Raw genomic sequence first — 15,643 nt, 5'->3', positions numbered from 1 at the left:
TATTTTACCAAAGTGATGAAAAATGTCTTAGCTTTAGCACAAAAATCTCTTAGTCAGGTATGGAGTGGGGGACAAATTTAGTTCCTTCTGCATTTTGGAGAAAGGGAAGAAAGTATTTCATTATCATTTCGGCTTTCAAAGTAGCACGGGGATTGCAGTGTTAAGGAAGAATTCAGCTCTGCGAACCTCCCTGTTTTCCTTTAGCTTGGAGTTGTCCTTTTATTTGTGGCACCAATGGAGAAGTTTGAGCTAGAACCCAGGAATGACAGCAGTGCTCCCCTCTATGGTCTCTTCAGAGCACTGCCTCTGCAGCTTGATTTGAATTACTAAACTATTGTTATAGCTGACACTGGCATAGCTGCTGCCTTTTGCGTGCTCTCAGGAACATACGGAACTTGTAATTCCAAAAGAAACCCCAAATGAAATCCGAGATTTGAGTTGTACCTAAGCAATAATTGTAATAGTTCCACTTCTAGGTGTAGGATGCTAATTGGGTGGTATTGATATTGTACTAAATGAACATGCATCATTGAAGTCTATTGTTGCATCGCTTTGTTTAAATACGTAGTAGATTGCCAGCAGCAGCATGCTGACGGAAAACTGTCACAACAGCGATCACTACAATCTGGGAGTTAAGTTTGACTGAAACATATGTCTTCAATTTTAATAGCTCAGCTTCCCAGATGCCCTAGAGGAGAATATTGCCTGAGAAGGAGCTTTTCATGTAAGAATAATTTGTGTTAAGTAGCTCAGTGATCTGTTTGTTAGGTTAGAGCTGACAGTTTGTTTATATTTCTACAGGGGTATGATGAATGGGGGAGAAGTTGATGCTAATTAGCCTAAATTGTTCCTAAGAATGCAGAGCACTTTGCCAGTTTCATTGTTTCTGTTTCTTTGCACATTTTCAATAATTGAATGGAGCTCAGACCATTCATCATAATTTTAGGTAAGATGGAAATAAATGAATATAGCATGGGCCAGCCTGTGCGATGGAAGATGTCACTTTAGAGGTCAATTAGGTAAGACATCAAACTTGAACTAATGTAGCATTTTCTAATCCATTTCTATAAGTATAGCAAATGTGAGTGTTTTACCTAAGAAATTAATTCTCTCTTTCAAGATATTAGTATTAAGTATTTCTTGCAAAGGTGCTTTGTGTTATTAGTGTAATGTTTTTATCTTAGACCTCAACCGTTCCTCAAGGTATGGACCTCTGACACTCCATATGACAATAAGTGCTACTTTTCAGTATACTGTATATCAGATACAATAAATCTAAAAAATATGCTCTTGGGAGAACAAAAACATTGGTCAGGTGTGGTATGCAGAAGGTGTTAGCAAAAGGGGCTGAAATGAGTCAGAGGTATGGCAAATGTAACAGCGGAGAAGCTTTTAATATTGTTCGTTTGACTTTAGCATGCTGTACTACCCTTTGTGTTTTTAGGTTTGGGAAACATAACACTGCTCAAATTCAAAACATCCTATCCATACACAAAAGGATAATTTTATAAGAATGTATATTTTGTATTGAACATTTTCCTTGATAAATTGAAGTTAGATTTGGGGGGTGGGGACTTGGAATATTCCGTTTTCAGTCCTTATACAAGACCATTCTTTTTTAATTTATGCACATATAATGTGACAGGAAGAGATGGTATAAATTTGTGGACTGTGGAGAATGAGTGAACATTTTTGAATCAGGATCTTTAAAAGGGGTGAAATTTGAGTATGATTAAGTTAGGAAAAAGGCTCGCTTACGGCGGAAGTCAGAGACTCTGTATACATTATAGGCATGTCATGGCTTTTAAAAAGTTATGTTAGACTTCTATACAAATTGTGAAGGAATTTGTATAACCCCAAACAAAATTCTGTGTGGCTCTGAACTCTTGCAAAAGTACAAAATAAAATAAAAAGGAGTGAAATAATAATAGTAGTTAGTATTCCGGTCAGGAGTGAGTGTTGCTGTAGGGCAGGCTGGTAGTTTACACTGCATGGGTGTTTTGTTGGTCACTAATTTTCTTGGAAGGAAATGATCCCATGGCTTATGCTATCCGCGTTTGTGCATATTTGCCCTATAATTGGCATTTATTAAGGGGACTTTTGGTTTGATGGATGACTGTCAGGGTATTGCCTGCTAGCTTTGATGCGGATTGCTTTTGCATGAGGTTTTTTTACATTAACTCATTAGAAACTCTGCTCTGCTTCAACATGCTCTTTACTTACCTTCTGAAAATGTGAGACTTTTCAGCCCAAGTTTCAAGGGACTTAGTGTGGTTTTATTTGTGTACCAGTGTTTTAATTTGGACAGATGAAAAAGGTACATAGCAGAAAAATACTAAACTTTCAACCTGTGAACCTTAAAACTTATAAGAGGTTCAGCTTAATTAGTTATCTTTGAAATGCTGTCTTTAGTTTATAGCACTAACTTCTGTGTTCCTAAAAGTTTTTTAAGGGAAAAAAAAAAAGGCAAGCAAAATCCAGTCCCATAAAAGCAGCAGGTATAGTAATATTTTCACAGCAGGTCGATATTCAATGAATGTTCAACAAATCCAGGATTGGTGTCTGAGACATATTAGTGGTTTCTTCAAGGCTGGATTGATTTGGTCTTTTCCTGTAATGTATCTGGGACATATGACTGTTAATTAGATTAATTAGCTATAATGTGATTTATAAGGCAGTTATAATAAAACTATGGTTACCAGTGTATTTAATCACATTGCCATGTTTTGATTTGACATTTAGAAAAGCCTATGGAAGGAATGGAAGTTGTGTACTGACACTGTCACTTTGAAGGTTCTTTTATTAAAACATTTTCTCTACAAATAGCTGTGCAGAGGAGAGCTATAGCTTGCTGCACTGAGCAAAGCTTCTCTTAGCATGAAGAAATAATTGGAATGTTCAGCAGGTTAAATTCTTCCTCTGGGAAATTCCTTCCTCACATTGCAAGAAGAAAATTTGATAGAGAACTTCCTACTTTGTCAGTTTTCCATTGTTTACGGCCTTGATGTTTTAATAAGGCACTGCATATCTTGTGCTTGACACCCTTAAAAAAAAAAAGGCAAACATTTTTTTTGCAAACTCCCGAATTGTTTTCCTGTTTTCAGTTGATGCATGGATACACTGTGTAACATACTTCTTACAAGGCAGAGTAAATGGAAATGTAGAATAAAAATAACATTGAACCTTGTAATTCAATATTGCTTGGATCTGAAGATTTTATGTAGACAATTGACAAAGTAACATGACATGGGTCCCTCTTTTCTGCAATGCAAGAAGTTTGTGAAGGATCTGAAATTTATTTGGGTTGATCCCAAAATGAAATGATCAATTTGTTCCCAGTCCTGTAAGTACCTTGTGCATGTTTTTAACTTGCTTGAATGGATTCTCTGGACCAACTGGCATGCTGTAATCTAATCATTTGTTCAAGAGTTTGCAAGCTCACAGCTTTCTTGTACATTCTAGTTGCTGTAATTAGTTGTTGGCATCTGAAGTCTGTTTGAATGTGATGTTTCTGTTAATTACAACTAATCTTGACTCTTTCTGTCATGAGAAACTGATTTCTATTTCTAGTAATAAGACTTCTATGAGTATATAAAGAACATATTAACCAAATATAATCCTATTCTTATGAATTTGTAAATTAAAAGGTCTATTAACCTCACTGAACTGGAAAAAAGTTCACTGACAGTGTTTGAAATGTTCAGCTCCCTTTTATTTATTTTTCGTGGCTTGATATAGTACCCACAAGATATCAATGCCAGAAGAAACTGAAACTAACTGACCAAATATTTTGTTTGTTTAATTTTAAAAATTAACTCCATCTTTTACCCTTGCCTAGGGGTGGTAGGGAATGGGGAGCAACAGATCTGGCAGAAGAATGTTTACCCATGATTTAAGCTTTTGAGCTCCATCCTGAGAGAGGCTCCAAATACAAACTTGAGTTTGAATTACTAATGTTGTGGTTGTGATGCCAGTATAAGAGAAGCAAGGTTTATAGTCATCAAACTCAAGCATGGTAAACAAATTATCTGTTGCTTATTCCATGCTTGTTTTGAGTAAAAAACTGAGATTTTATTTTTACCAATAAATAAGTGCAGTAACACCAAAGCAAAAGTTCTTGCTATCCAGGGATTTTTATTTTCCCCACAAGGACTCTCAGGTGGTTCATTATTGAACTTGACCAGTCACAAGTAGTTGGTGATGGTAGTGATTAGATATCCCCTTCCTTACACATAATGAACAAACAAATGATGAAGAGGACACAGTTTGTTCACATTCATTTACATCGCTTATTTGACTAAGGAGGCTTGTCTAATAATAAATGCAGAGGACTGCAAGTTAAATTTTCTGGCTTCTCTTGCTAGTTCAGCTGCTGTTCTGCTCTGGGGATGTTTTAGCATTTGTACAGCCAGTTAGAATGGAACATTGGCTACAGATGGGAGAGAAAGGAAGTTTTAGAAGGGCCATACAGTGGGAAAACTGGTCTGTTTCTACCCTAAAGCATTTCTTAAGGTCTGTCACAAAGATCATGGGGCTTTTTTAAAAAGTATGTCCCACGAGCCGTCGTAGAGAAGTTTCTGATGGTTGATGATTCTATCCTTTAATGAACTAACAATTTTTCAAAGCTGAAATAAACTGTGCTCTACACCTTAGTCTCTACCTGCCATCCCTTACCTTCTACTTCTGTCTACACATGTATTCTGCTGGATGCTGGATTTTTTTCAGCTCCCTCCTTCCTCACCATTTCTTCTCTTCTCTGCATGGACCAATGTAGAGAGTGACTCACATGGGCAGGTGGAGGAGAATGGAGCTGGACTTCTTGCAATGGTCAGCTGTGGTTGGGGTCCAGGAATCTTTAGTGGCAGCCACAGGTGCCATGCCCCAGAGCAATGCATGGCACAAGGAGGCCTCATGGTAAGTTGAAGCATTAGCAGTTTTGAGCTGTCCCCGTCAGTCTCGCTGAAGCTTCGAACTTGATAATTTATGTTCCTGAAATCCCAAGTTATCTCCATTCCTTCAGCCTTTTGAGTTAATTCCTACCTGTGTAAGTCCACACCTGTAACTTATTTGAGGACAAGAAGGCTGATTAATATCACAGAGTGGTGAGTTTTTAAGTCATTACTGTCCTAGCTAGTTAGTATGCCACATGTTGAGTTAGAGCTAAAACTGGAGAATCAGGGCTGTTTCTGGCAACACTTACAGTATAGAAAGGGGAAGATGCCTGAAGTGCACATTTCAGTCAATGAGCTGTTTTCTCTGATTTAAGAGGTTTTCCCTGAGTCTTTTGATGCCCTGCAAAAGGTATCAAAGGACATGATTTTACTTACATGAGGACAACAAATCCCTTCTGGCACCACGGGGGTTGAACTGAATTGGGGTCTTCAAGTACAGCCTGGTATACACTGAGGTAGTGAGAAGAGGACTTCTGTCACCTATTTCCTTGTGGGGGAGAGACATTGACAAGCTTACGAAGACTGTGGCTGCTCACTCAAGATTTTTTTTTTTTTTTTTTTTTTTCCTGTCTCCACTGGCTTGAACAGGCATCTTATACATAGCTGAAGTCAAGCGGATGATTCCACAGCTAGTTTTCTTCAAATACCTGACACTAATTATTTGCAATGTAACTGACTGACAAAGGGCCCATATCTGCGAAGTAAGCCAGTGCTAACCTCTGAGAGCAGAATCCACGTCTTTGAGATAGGTGCTCTTATTCCCAATAAACAGAACAGGGGACCCATCTAAGTGAAAATGCAGAGGATGAGATTTATCTCTCTTGCTCCTACTGAGGAACTAGGAACTTCTGGCAGCTTCAAACAGCTGGACTTTGGCCGAAGAGGATGAATACAGAAGAATATGGCTTTTTGGCCTCATAATTGAGGCACACTGATATTTTGTCAAGAGTCATGAGTTCCTGTTTTAATGGGAATTTGTGTTACAACATGTATAAAAAAAATGCTGAAACTACTGGATCTAGAAATGAATTCCACACCTCCTTGCTTTTGGAGAAGTGCCTCAAGCATTAAGATTAGTCTTGAGTATCCACTCTCTCTTTGCTCCAATAGTCTTTGCCTAAAAGATTTTAAGCTGATGAGTTGTGGATGGAGAACTGAAGTCCACAGACAGGTGGGCAACAGGGGATCTTGGAGCATCACGTATAGAGGATGCAGCAGAGAAGCAGACTTCATCTGCCTATGTAGGCTGTAACATACCAAAATGTAGATTCTAGTGTGTGTTGTCAGATGTCTTGGGCAGAAAGTATGAAGCACTTCCGAGAATCTAAATTTTGAATTCTCTTGCCCGTATCTTCCTTAACTGGGATCGGAGATTAACAGTCACTAAAGTTAACAGTATTTGAGTACCCAAAAGGGAGCAGCCCTCTAAAATGCTTCTTGGGGATCTGAGTGTAAATTACTGTGTAGGTCTAGCTCTGAAATCATTGTGCCAGTGATCCCATATCAGGGATTTTCCCTTTAAAGTTTTTGGTGTTCAGGTAACTTGCTACCATGATAACCTGGTAAACCATTTACCAAAAATATTAAATGTACCTGTTGGTATATATATTTGTGAAAATTCTGCTTAGAACTTTGCACAGATGTTGCTAAATCTACTACTGCATGGCAGTAGTTAAGCAAAGACTTGTAAAATAAAACTTTCAAACAATTTTTGCCAAAAGTGGGTTTAAAAAAAGTCCAAATGTTTCATAGGTTTGGTTGAGATGAAAGGAATCCAGTGTGCGAGTCAAGCTTTGAAAACTGGTTGAAAAGGAGAATTTGGGGTGCAGATTTGAATTTGATATAAAATCATCCAGTATATATTAATTCAGCCTGAGATGGCCAGATCAAGAAGACTAGTTCCACTTCCACTCCACTGTAAAGAAATACATTACAAAGTCTACATGTCTGCATGTACTATGCCGCCAATGGCAAACCCCATGTTCCACTGGCTATTCCAGACACAGGTATGAAAAATAATGACTTTAAGAGGAAAGTTACAGTTAAAACTAGTCATTTATTGTTATGGAATTAGAAAGAGGAAAAAGAAGCATCAGTGCTGTGCAGCTGTTCACAGCACAGCAGCAAACATGCTTTTGTTTTCTCAAGGGCTATACAGGGAATCTTTCTGTCTTCACTGCCTTTGCTTGTCAGGCACACAGAAGCTATGTTTAAGCTAGTAGTCCTGGAAGCATTTCCAACCTCTGGGGTCTGGGCATGTCTGACTCTGACCTCATCTCATGTTGCAGCAAAACTTGAGCACAAACTTAAGCCTTCTGCCTCACCCTGCAGCCACGTATCCCAACAGTGGTCTGAGACCCAGCTTTCCACCAGTTCCTTTCTCCTTCCTGCTGTCCCCCCAGGTGCTATTGATTGATGGGAGGGAAACCTGAGTATGAGGCCAGATGGGAGCCAGACCATGCAATAGCTGATCAGTGTGATCTGGGCGATCAGGAGACCAAGGTACATGGTAACATAAAATGTTCTGCAATAGGCACCCAGCTTATTAGCCTAGGCGCAGCCGGAAAGTAACTTATGAGCAGGAGTAGCTTGTCTACCTCTAATCTAAGCAGGTAGAGGAAGTTACTTATGATGTTACTGTGTATTTATCAACTAGTATGTGATCACATACTTGAAGGCTTCAGATATGACTTCTCACTAAATCACCAACAGTTTTAATTTTACATAGTGGAGGAGAATCAATAAAGCTATATGTAATAGTGCATCTTCAAACAGTTCATGGTAAATTGTTAAAAGTGATACAGATGCATGCATTACATCTTAATGTCTAGGATTACAGGTTGAATCCTTTCTTACAGAGGAGAAACACTTTGGTTGTGGAAGGTTGTAGTCACCTCCACAAATCAAGCCAGTGAAAAGAACTGTATTTGTTGAAAAGAATGTTTTCTGCAGGTTATACCCAAATGGGAGACAGTAGTATGAATAAACAGCATGATATGTGGTTAAAGAGAGTTAGTTACATATGTACATTGGGAAATGATAAAGATGTAGGAATTTTAGTCTTCTGAGGAAGAGTAGTTTCTAGCAGGTTTCTAATGTGCTTATTTAAAATCTAAGTTATGCTAACTAGTATTTACCACTGTTAGAAGGCTGCAGAGATTTTCATATGGCTGTATTCATAAGTGAAAAATGGAAAATTGTGTGGGGTAAAAAAAAAATAACGTGAACACTTTCAAATTTGGGACCAGACAAAATTAAGAAGTTACCCATTTGAAATCTGGAGAACTTTACAATGCTGCAAGTAAGTAAAAGCAGATGTTGTAAAGTTTAGAAAATCAAGACATTATTTTCCTGTTTCCACTGAATATTTCTAAACACATTATAAATAAGCTTTGAAGTAGTACAAAATACTGTGTTTGTTTTGCTGATAGCATCTTTTTATAAAAAAAACCTTTATCAATGCTTGTTTAAGTTATAGACTAAATGATATCTGTGTGGTTAAACTGGCTGTATCTCTTGCAAGTGCAATGCTAAACTACTTGCAGTGTCTGAGCCCTTCAAAAGCCTATCTGATCTTCTGAGTTTAATTTTAAACAGATTAAATAGTGTCTGTTTACAGAATGTAAAAATTAAACTCTAATCTTTTGCAAGTTCCTCAAAAGAATATGATTTTCTTTTGTTGCTGTAAAAAGTAGTTTTAAATCAATAAATTGTTCTAAAACACTTAGATAAGTCAGTAAAATAGTCATTTTGGGTGTCTTGCTCATTGTTTCTAGGCATATGCTTTACTTTCAATACATATTCAGAGGCTTTAATAAGCAAATAAATTGATCTTGATCTATATTTGTGATTCGAAAGGCACCTATTAAAGATCATGCATATTAAATCTTTTACATAGTTCTATGAAAAAGTGACCACTGAACAACAGACTTGCTGAATTGCAAGGTGTATCTGTTAGATGAAGGAAAGTGTTTCCAGGTAGCAATCATGTATTTGGGGGTATGTGTATAAAAACAGCATGGGGATTAAAGGGAGACTGAGATTGCAAGTTAATTGAATTATATCCAATAAGTAGCCAGCTTTAGTTTAAAAAACAGTCTTAAATGACAATATTGTCATTCCTCAGTTAGTGAGTCCTGAGCAGACTGGCTGTTGAGAATGACAAAGGAATTAAGCAGTCTTGATATTTGTCACACTATATTAATATTCATCACACTATATTCATATTCCTTCACACTCCGTGAATTCTCTTTTTATAGCACGAAGGTCCTGAGCTTGAGAGGTGAGGAGGAGGGAATGTTTTCTCATTTTGCCATTTCCAGTGCAAGTTTCCTGGTGAGCAGATGGGTACACAAACTGCAGCAAACAGTTTTTGAGTGGCTGATCATGTGAGAAATACATTGACTTCACCTTCTTTACTTACCTGCTTGATTAGACTACAGTGTCAGAAATTGTAATCTTACTCTCTTACAAGATTTTTGGATTTGAGATTTGAATATACTGATTGAAATGAAACAGTTTTGGTTGGCCTCTGCAAAATTTTCATGCATATAGATTCATCTGCATCCCTAAATGACAGAGGGGCAAGCATCCATCTTCACTGGTGGTGTATTCCAAGAGCATATATACAGGTGCAAATAGCATATGCAATACACAAGCAAATTTCCTCTCAGGTTATTTTAGATGGCTATATTTGTGTTAGTCATTCTGGGCACACTCTACACTCTCTATAGTCCTTAGGAGTCCTTAGGTATAAGTAAGTCTCTTCAGGATACTTGTCATCTGACCTGTTTTAGCAGTCAGTCTTAGGGTGAGTCAAACCATGCAAAAGAGTACTTGTTTCTCTGACTACAAAGTGAGTCTGACCAATTAGCTCTGACATCTGTGTTGGTTCAGAGGAACTTCCTTACACGAACCCATAGTTTAAATAACTAGTTTCATCTATTTATTGCCTACTTTTCTGAATTCCTCTAGTTTTTAAGTAGGGCAATACTACATTTTTTAACTTAATCTGTCTGTGAGTTGCTTGAACATAAATTGTCATAGCAGAAGTTTCTAGCATAGTAGCACATGCAGATTCGTGACGTTAGGCTCAGGATTTGAGTCAGTTCACTTCCCAGAAAAAAAATACAACTATGTGAACCCTTTTTTGCTGCCAGAACCAATCATGTTTTGATATATAATCAGCTCTTAATTACCTAGGGTAACTTGGGATAGGGAAGAGGAAGGATTGGAATAACCCCAGTAAGCAAAGCCACAGGAAACAGGTAAATTAAGCCTCAATTTAGTGTAAAGAGTATACACTGAGGGCTTAATGGAGCAATGAAAGAAAATTTTGGTGACCACGACAGTGGATGTAAAGGCACTTGGCCTAAAGATGAGACTGGTCTGCACTGGTGCAGCTCTTCTGGATTAAGGCTCTATCTGGACCTAAACTGGCTCAAGACCTAAATTAGTTTGGAGTCTGTGCAGCCCTGGTTCTATTAAACAGCTCACAGATGAGTGGCTACTGACTGTTTCCTATCAGTATTGCTTCATGCACGATGCTGTGTATATTGCACCAGTGAGAATGCAGTGCATGAAACACCAAAAAAGGGAAAAAAATTATTTGCTTTTCATTCCATTCATGTAATTATCCCATCAATATTCTATAACTCACGGGATATCTGAAATCTGCATCTCAGGACAATCATGATATGTCTGCAGACTGCATTTTACTTCCTTCAATTTTTGTTAATTCAGTTATGCACTTTTCTGAAGCCAGATAGTCACCAACTGGCAAACATCAGGACCTTTCAATCAAAGCATCACCTGCACTCCATTACTAACCTAGTCATATTTCCATAGTTTCTATTTCCAGTCAATCCTTCACCTCTGTGGTAAGACCACCTTACTAACATTCCAGGTAGGTCAAACCATGGCAAGTGGCTTTCATTTACTAGAATTGTAAGCCCCTTTGGTCTCTTTCCCTTATGTCCGTAGACTATTTAGCACTAGGAGCCCCGAGTTTGGGTGTTTTTTACTGTAGAATGTAGATGCTAGCATAATGAAAATAGTACAAGTACCCAAGCTGACTGAGGACTTGAATGAAGCACAGCTTGTATTGCATATGCCAACTTTCAGCCATCAAAAGGTAATTTAATTTGGCCTTCTGAGAAACTAAATTTTGGTTTTAGAGCCATAATGATTAAAAAAGGTTGGGAGGAAGAGTGTTCAAAATATTTATGAAAACCACGTACTACTAGGAAAATCTCCATCACTGTATTTAAAATTATTTTTTGAAACTGGAAAAGTTGTATAAGCAATTCTGTAGTAATTTCTTAATGAATAAATTCTATTAGCATTCTTTGTCTCTTCTTGCACGAATTAGTTCATTGCATGATTTACTCTTGTTTTCAGAAAAGAAGCTCAGAATTCACTTAAATGAAAAAAATATGTAGTCCACATGTATTAATAGTCCTTTTCTCACCTTTAATCTTCACAAAGAAATGTGAGTCCACAGTTGCCAACGGTTTTACAGGATGTTTCAGATATAGATATATAGTTATTGTACAATGGTTCATTTTAATAAAATTACTAAAATATTTTGGAGTTAAGAGTGTTGTTGCTACATTCAGGAGGCAGGCTTATTAAATTGCAGTGGTAACAGTAATCAGACTAAGTTCTGTAATCTGTGCTGTTGCAGAAGCAGAGCAGAGTAGAATATTTTCCTTTTTCTAGTACATTAGAGTAGATATTCTCAGCTTCATGTATGTATCACATACATTAATGTTTACACAGGAGCAGAAATAAGCAAAGATGTCACACACAGTTCATACTGGTCTTTGGAAGTACGGAACTTCTTTTTGGCACAACATAGGTTTCTTCACACTGTGCCACGTCCTTCAGTGGGCCACGGTATAAAACAATGCAATACATTAACTTTTTCTGCAACAAGACCTGCTTCTCACCACTTGCCCTGAAAGCATTTCCCTGTCATTCTGGACTGTTCTGGCATTGCCCTTCCATTTATCATATTACTTTTTCAGCTCTTGCCTTGAAGGACGTCCCATATAGAAGACTCTGCTATGACTTTCGAAATGCAAAGGACTCTCCACTGGAAGTACGAACTGCGTCTAGACATTGTGATGTGTTTTTCATTACCAAAAATCTGGGCCTCGCTAAATGATAGGCTAAATTCATTAAGAATATACAGTAACTATCCATGCTCTCTTTCTTTGACTCTTAACAGTGAAAAGATGAATTTACTGCTCCTAGCTTAGAACATCACTGCTTAATATTGTACTGTATATATTTTTTCATGTGATGTTTTTCTTCCTTACTAGGGATGTATTTTTTGTTTTTCAAGCTTGAATATTATATTGATGGGTCTTGTCTTGCCATAAGTTTACAAACTGATTTTTGGTGTTGTAGAAAGGGTTTGTTTTTGTTGTAATGACAGTGTGCTGTTCTGGCACATACTGTTCAGGCTGCTAGAAGGGTATTATTTTAGGAAGGTAGAAAGTGGAAAGTTTTAAGGCATACAAGGTTTAACGGACAACAGGACAAGCAAAGAGATGGATGTGTGAGGAGGAAGATGCGTCAGAAATAAAAGCAAGTTAATTTGTTTTGAAGCCTGGGGGTTACTTTTTTCTCAAAAGGGCAAAGATAATTAAATTTGGGTACATCCCACTGAATGATGTCCATCTCCTCCTTCATTGATCAGAGTTGAACTGTTAAAGAGATTTTTTGTTTGTTTATTGAAGATGACTGTGTGTCTGCAGTTGCTATGTAGGAATATGTGAAAACAAATCACACAATCACAGAATCGTATGGGTTGGAAAAGACCTTTAAGATCATCGAGTCAAGTCAATACCACTTTGTAATTTATTTTCCATTTTGTAAATGATACAAGATGAGACATCATCTAGTACCTCTGTTGTATACTTTTAAGAGGAGGATTCAGTGCTGAAGTCCTGTTTGGAGCACTGTAAGAAAAGCTTACAGAGCAAGCATACAGTGTGAACACTGCTACTGCTTTATTTCATTGAGATATGCTTAGTTATGCATTCCTGTTTGAAGTCCTAAGAAGTCCTGTCTAGAGCTGGGAGAGCTAGTTATGAAATACCTTGATCTGTATTTCATTAACACATAATAGTGGTGCTTTCACACTTTTCTATTCCATTCTTTTTCCTAGAGGTAGAACAAGATAATGTAACATTCCTTTTGCATGTTTATTTCTTGCTTGTCATGTGTGAGAAGAATCTTTATAAATTATAAAGTAACTCCATAATGTTAATCCATGACTTAAAAATTATGGAGAACCCAAGAGTGCACACTAACTTCCAGGAAGATCTTCTAAATTCAAAAAAACCCAAACCAACCCACAATAGAAGGCTCCCTAAGATAGGAAGCTCTTGGATACAGGTAACAGTTCCACGCTTCCAAGTATATATGCATCTTATTTTCCAGCTATGTCTTGGTAGTTTTGTATACTCAGCTACACACTTTATTTTCCTCACAGTAGTTAAATTTATCACCATTCTTGAAATTACATTTTCCACACTGATATATGTACAGCTGCATCCTAAAATTGAACCAGGAACACCAGTGCTCCTGTCAATGATTGTATCTACCTTAGATCCTGGCCCTGGTGGTGATAGCTGCTACCACCACTGCTGGTGGGGTGAAAAAACTCTTGCCTCTAACACTTATTTATCTTGCTTATCTGCTTGTTTATTAAACCTATTGGACAACATATGCAGTCTAGCAAAACTATTATGAACGTGCTGCAATTAACATAATCAGTTTGTAGTGCTACTTAAGAAAACCTGTTTCTACTAAGGTAGAAAACTTTACATTCCAGCTTTCCTCCCTTAAAATTTCTAGTGGCAAAAAGTAGCCTCTACAAGCAGATGAAGTCAGTCATCAAATGTGAGCCACTTCAGACAATAGGGGGTAACTAATTCCAAAAGCAAAGAACCCTTGTTTGAGAACACCCTTCTGGTAATTCCCAGCTGTTTGTATCAGCTGGACTTCAACCAGAGTCCTCTGCTGAATTGGGCTAGAGAGGGGGGGGGGAGTTTCTTCAGGCCCACCTCTTCACCAGGACTCCCAGTATGTACGTGCGCTGCTTGGTGCTGACAGTCTCTTCATTCATAGAAGGGAACTTCTGGTGCTAACTACGCTGGCATATTGATGCTATAGCACTTCGTCACAACTTTAAAAGAGCATCATATGGTTTTATTTGTATGCATGGATAAAATGGTGTTAGGGTTGTAACATTAAATTGGACTAATTAGGATCTTTGAGGAAGAGACAGACTTCAGTATTTCTTACAGTTCTGATAAATTTAATGTATTCACTTCCCAGGAAGACAATTGTATATATGGAGGCCCACATTTCTGGCTGTCAGGTGTGTAACTGTAATCTTTTTATTTTTATATATATATGTATATATGAACTCTTCATATGTTTTGCTAAGTATTTATGATATAGAAAAGAGGATCAAAGCACTGTACCTGGCATATGGCATGGAAGATAGTAACATCATGTATGTTCTGCTGGATTTCATTTCACATTTTTGTTACTGCAGCGAAGATGACACTGATGCACAAATGAACCCACTGTTCTCAGGTAACTAATTTAATGCCAAGCATTAAATGCATGAGGACCAAGCATCTAGTCCCCTGATTTTATTCAGCTTTTCAACTTTTTGTCTGGAAACATTTAGCATGTTAAAGATAAAGTCCATTCCATTGAAGTTGTCCTGGTAGTCTGTGAGGCCAAAAAAGATAGCAGAGAGCGCACTGATAAATTTCTGGTTGGTTGTCTGCTGAGAAGAAATACAATATTTTATGCTAAAGATATGAGCCATGACTTTCTCCATGGATATACTGCTTTGCTGTAGTATTGGGGATGACAAAAGAGAATATAACCGAGGTAATCACAAATCATCCAGCAGAGTAGGATTTTTTTTTTTTAATCAGAAGTCATGGAAAGCTTCACCTAGAGATACTGTGATGTGAGAATTGAGCACCTGGGAGGAGTCTAGGAAGATATCTGAACTATTTGACATGACAAACCGGTCATGTTATGACTCATGCTTAGTCTGAGAGCTGATATTTGCCTAGCTTAGTTTGCCAGTTATGGAAGAACATGTTTTTGCAGGGTAGGGGGATGTGTGTGTTTTGGTTTGGGATTTTCTTTGTGGTTTTGGTTTTTTTTAGTAGAACCCCTGCCTGTATCCTTTCTTAGTGCAAGGATTCACACTGTAGATTTTCTTGTAAACTAAGGAATAATTTTTTCTAGGATTTTTCTTGATTCATTTATTGGTAGCACATCCCTGCATTGCTATACAATTCCTCTCTAGGTACACTGGCTAGAGGAACGATGTTCATTCTCAGTTGCCAAAGCTTTTATATATGCCACATGTGCAATGGTGATACCAATGTGACAAATTGCAGAGTCATCTGATAAATTGTATTTACATCCACCTTTGACCACCTCACCTGCTTTCTGCCACTAATCTATCTCCACTGGGATTTATTCGACATTCCAAACCTTGGAGCAGCTTCAAACATCTGCTAATTTAAAAAAAAAAAATCAACCTGCCAAAGAAAAATTTCCTGCCTTTCTCCTAGCCAGAGAAGTACTCTCTGCCTCCAAAAAATACACTGGCCTATGTAAAAAAATTGGACAATAATCAGCTG

At 37.6% G+C, this 15,643-nt stretch overlaps 1 protein-coding gene across 3 annotated transcripts in view; it reads left to right on the top strand.

The window, feature by feature from the left end:
• SLC25A21 (solute carrier family 25 member 21) overlaps positions 1–15,643 on the top strand; it is a 272,008-nt gene that overhangs the window by 34,105 nt on the left and 222,260 nt on the right. Inside the window, exons 1-3 of one of the 3 annotated variants that reach the window (XM_075503179.1) lie at positions 3,268–3,343; positions 4,775–4,914; positions 9,212–9,299. The exons of 1 other annotated variant lie outside the window; for it this stretch is intronic. In XM_075503179.1, coding sequence (XP_075359294.1) covers positions 9,296–9,299 — 4 coding nt within the window. In that variant the 5' untranslated portion in view covers positions 3,268–3,343; positions 4,775–4,914; positions 9,212–9,295. Of the gene's footprint in view, positions 1–3,267; positions 3,344–4,774; positions 4,915–9,211; positions 9,300–15,643 lie in introns of those variants that run through there. One more of the 3 variants, XM_075503180.1, reaches the window with a different exon arrangement.

Source organism: Mycteria americana, chromosome 5 (genome assembly GCF_035582795.1).
Source record: "Mycteria americana isolate JAX WOST 10 ecotype Jacksonville Zoo and Gardens chromosome 5, USCA_MyAme_1.0, whole genome shotgun sequence".
Lineage (NCBI taxonomy): Eukaryota > Metazoa > Chordata > Aves > Ciconiiformes > Ciconiidae > Mycteria > Mycteria americana.
The sequence above is the reverse complement of the archived record's forward strand: the minus strand, read 5'-3'. Positions and strand labels throughout refer to the sequence as shown.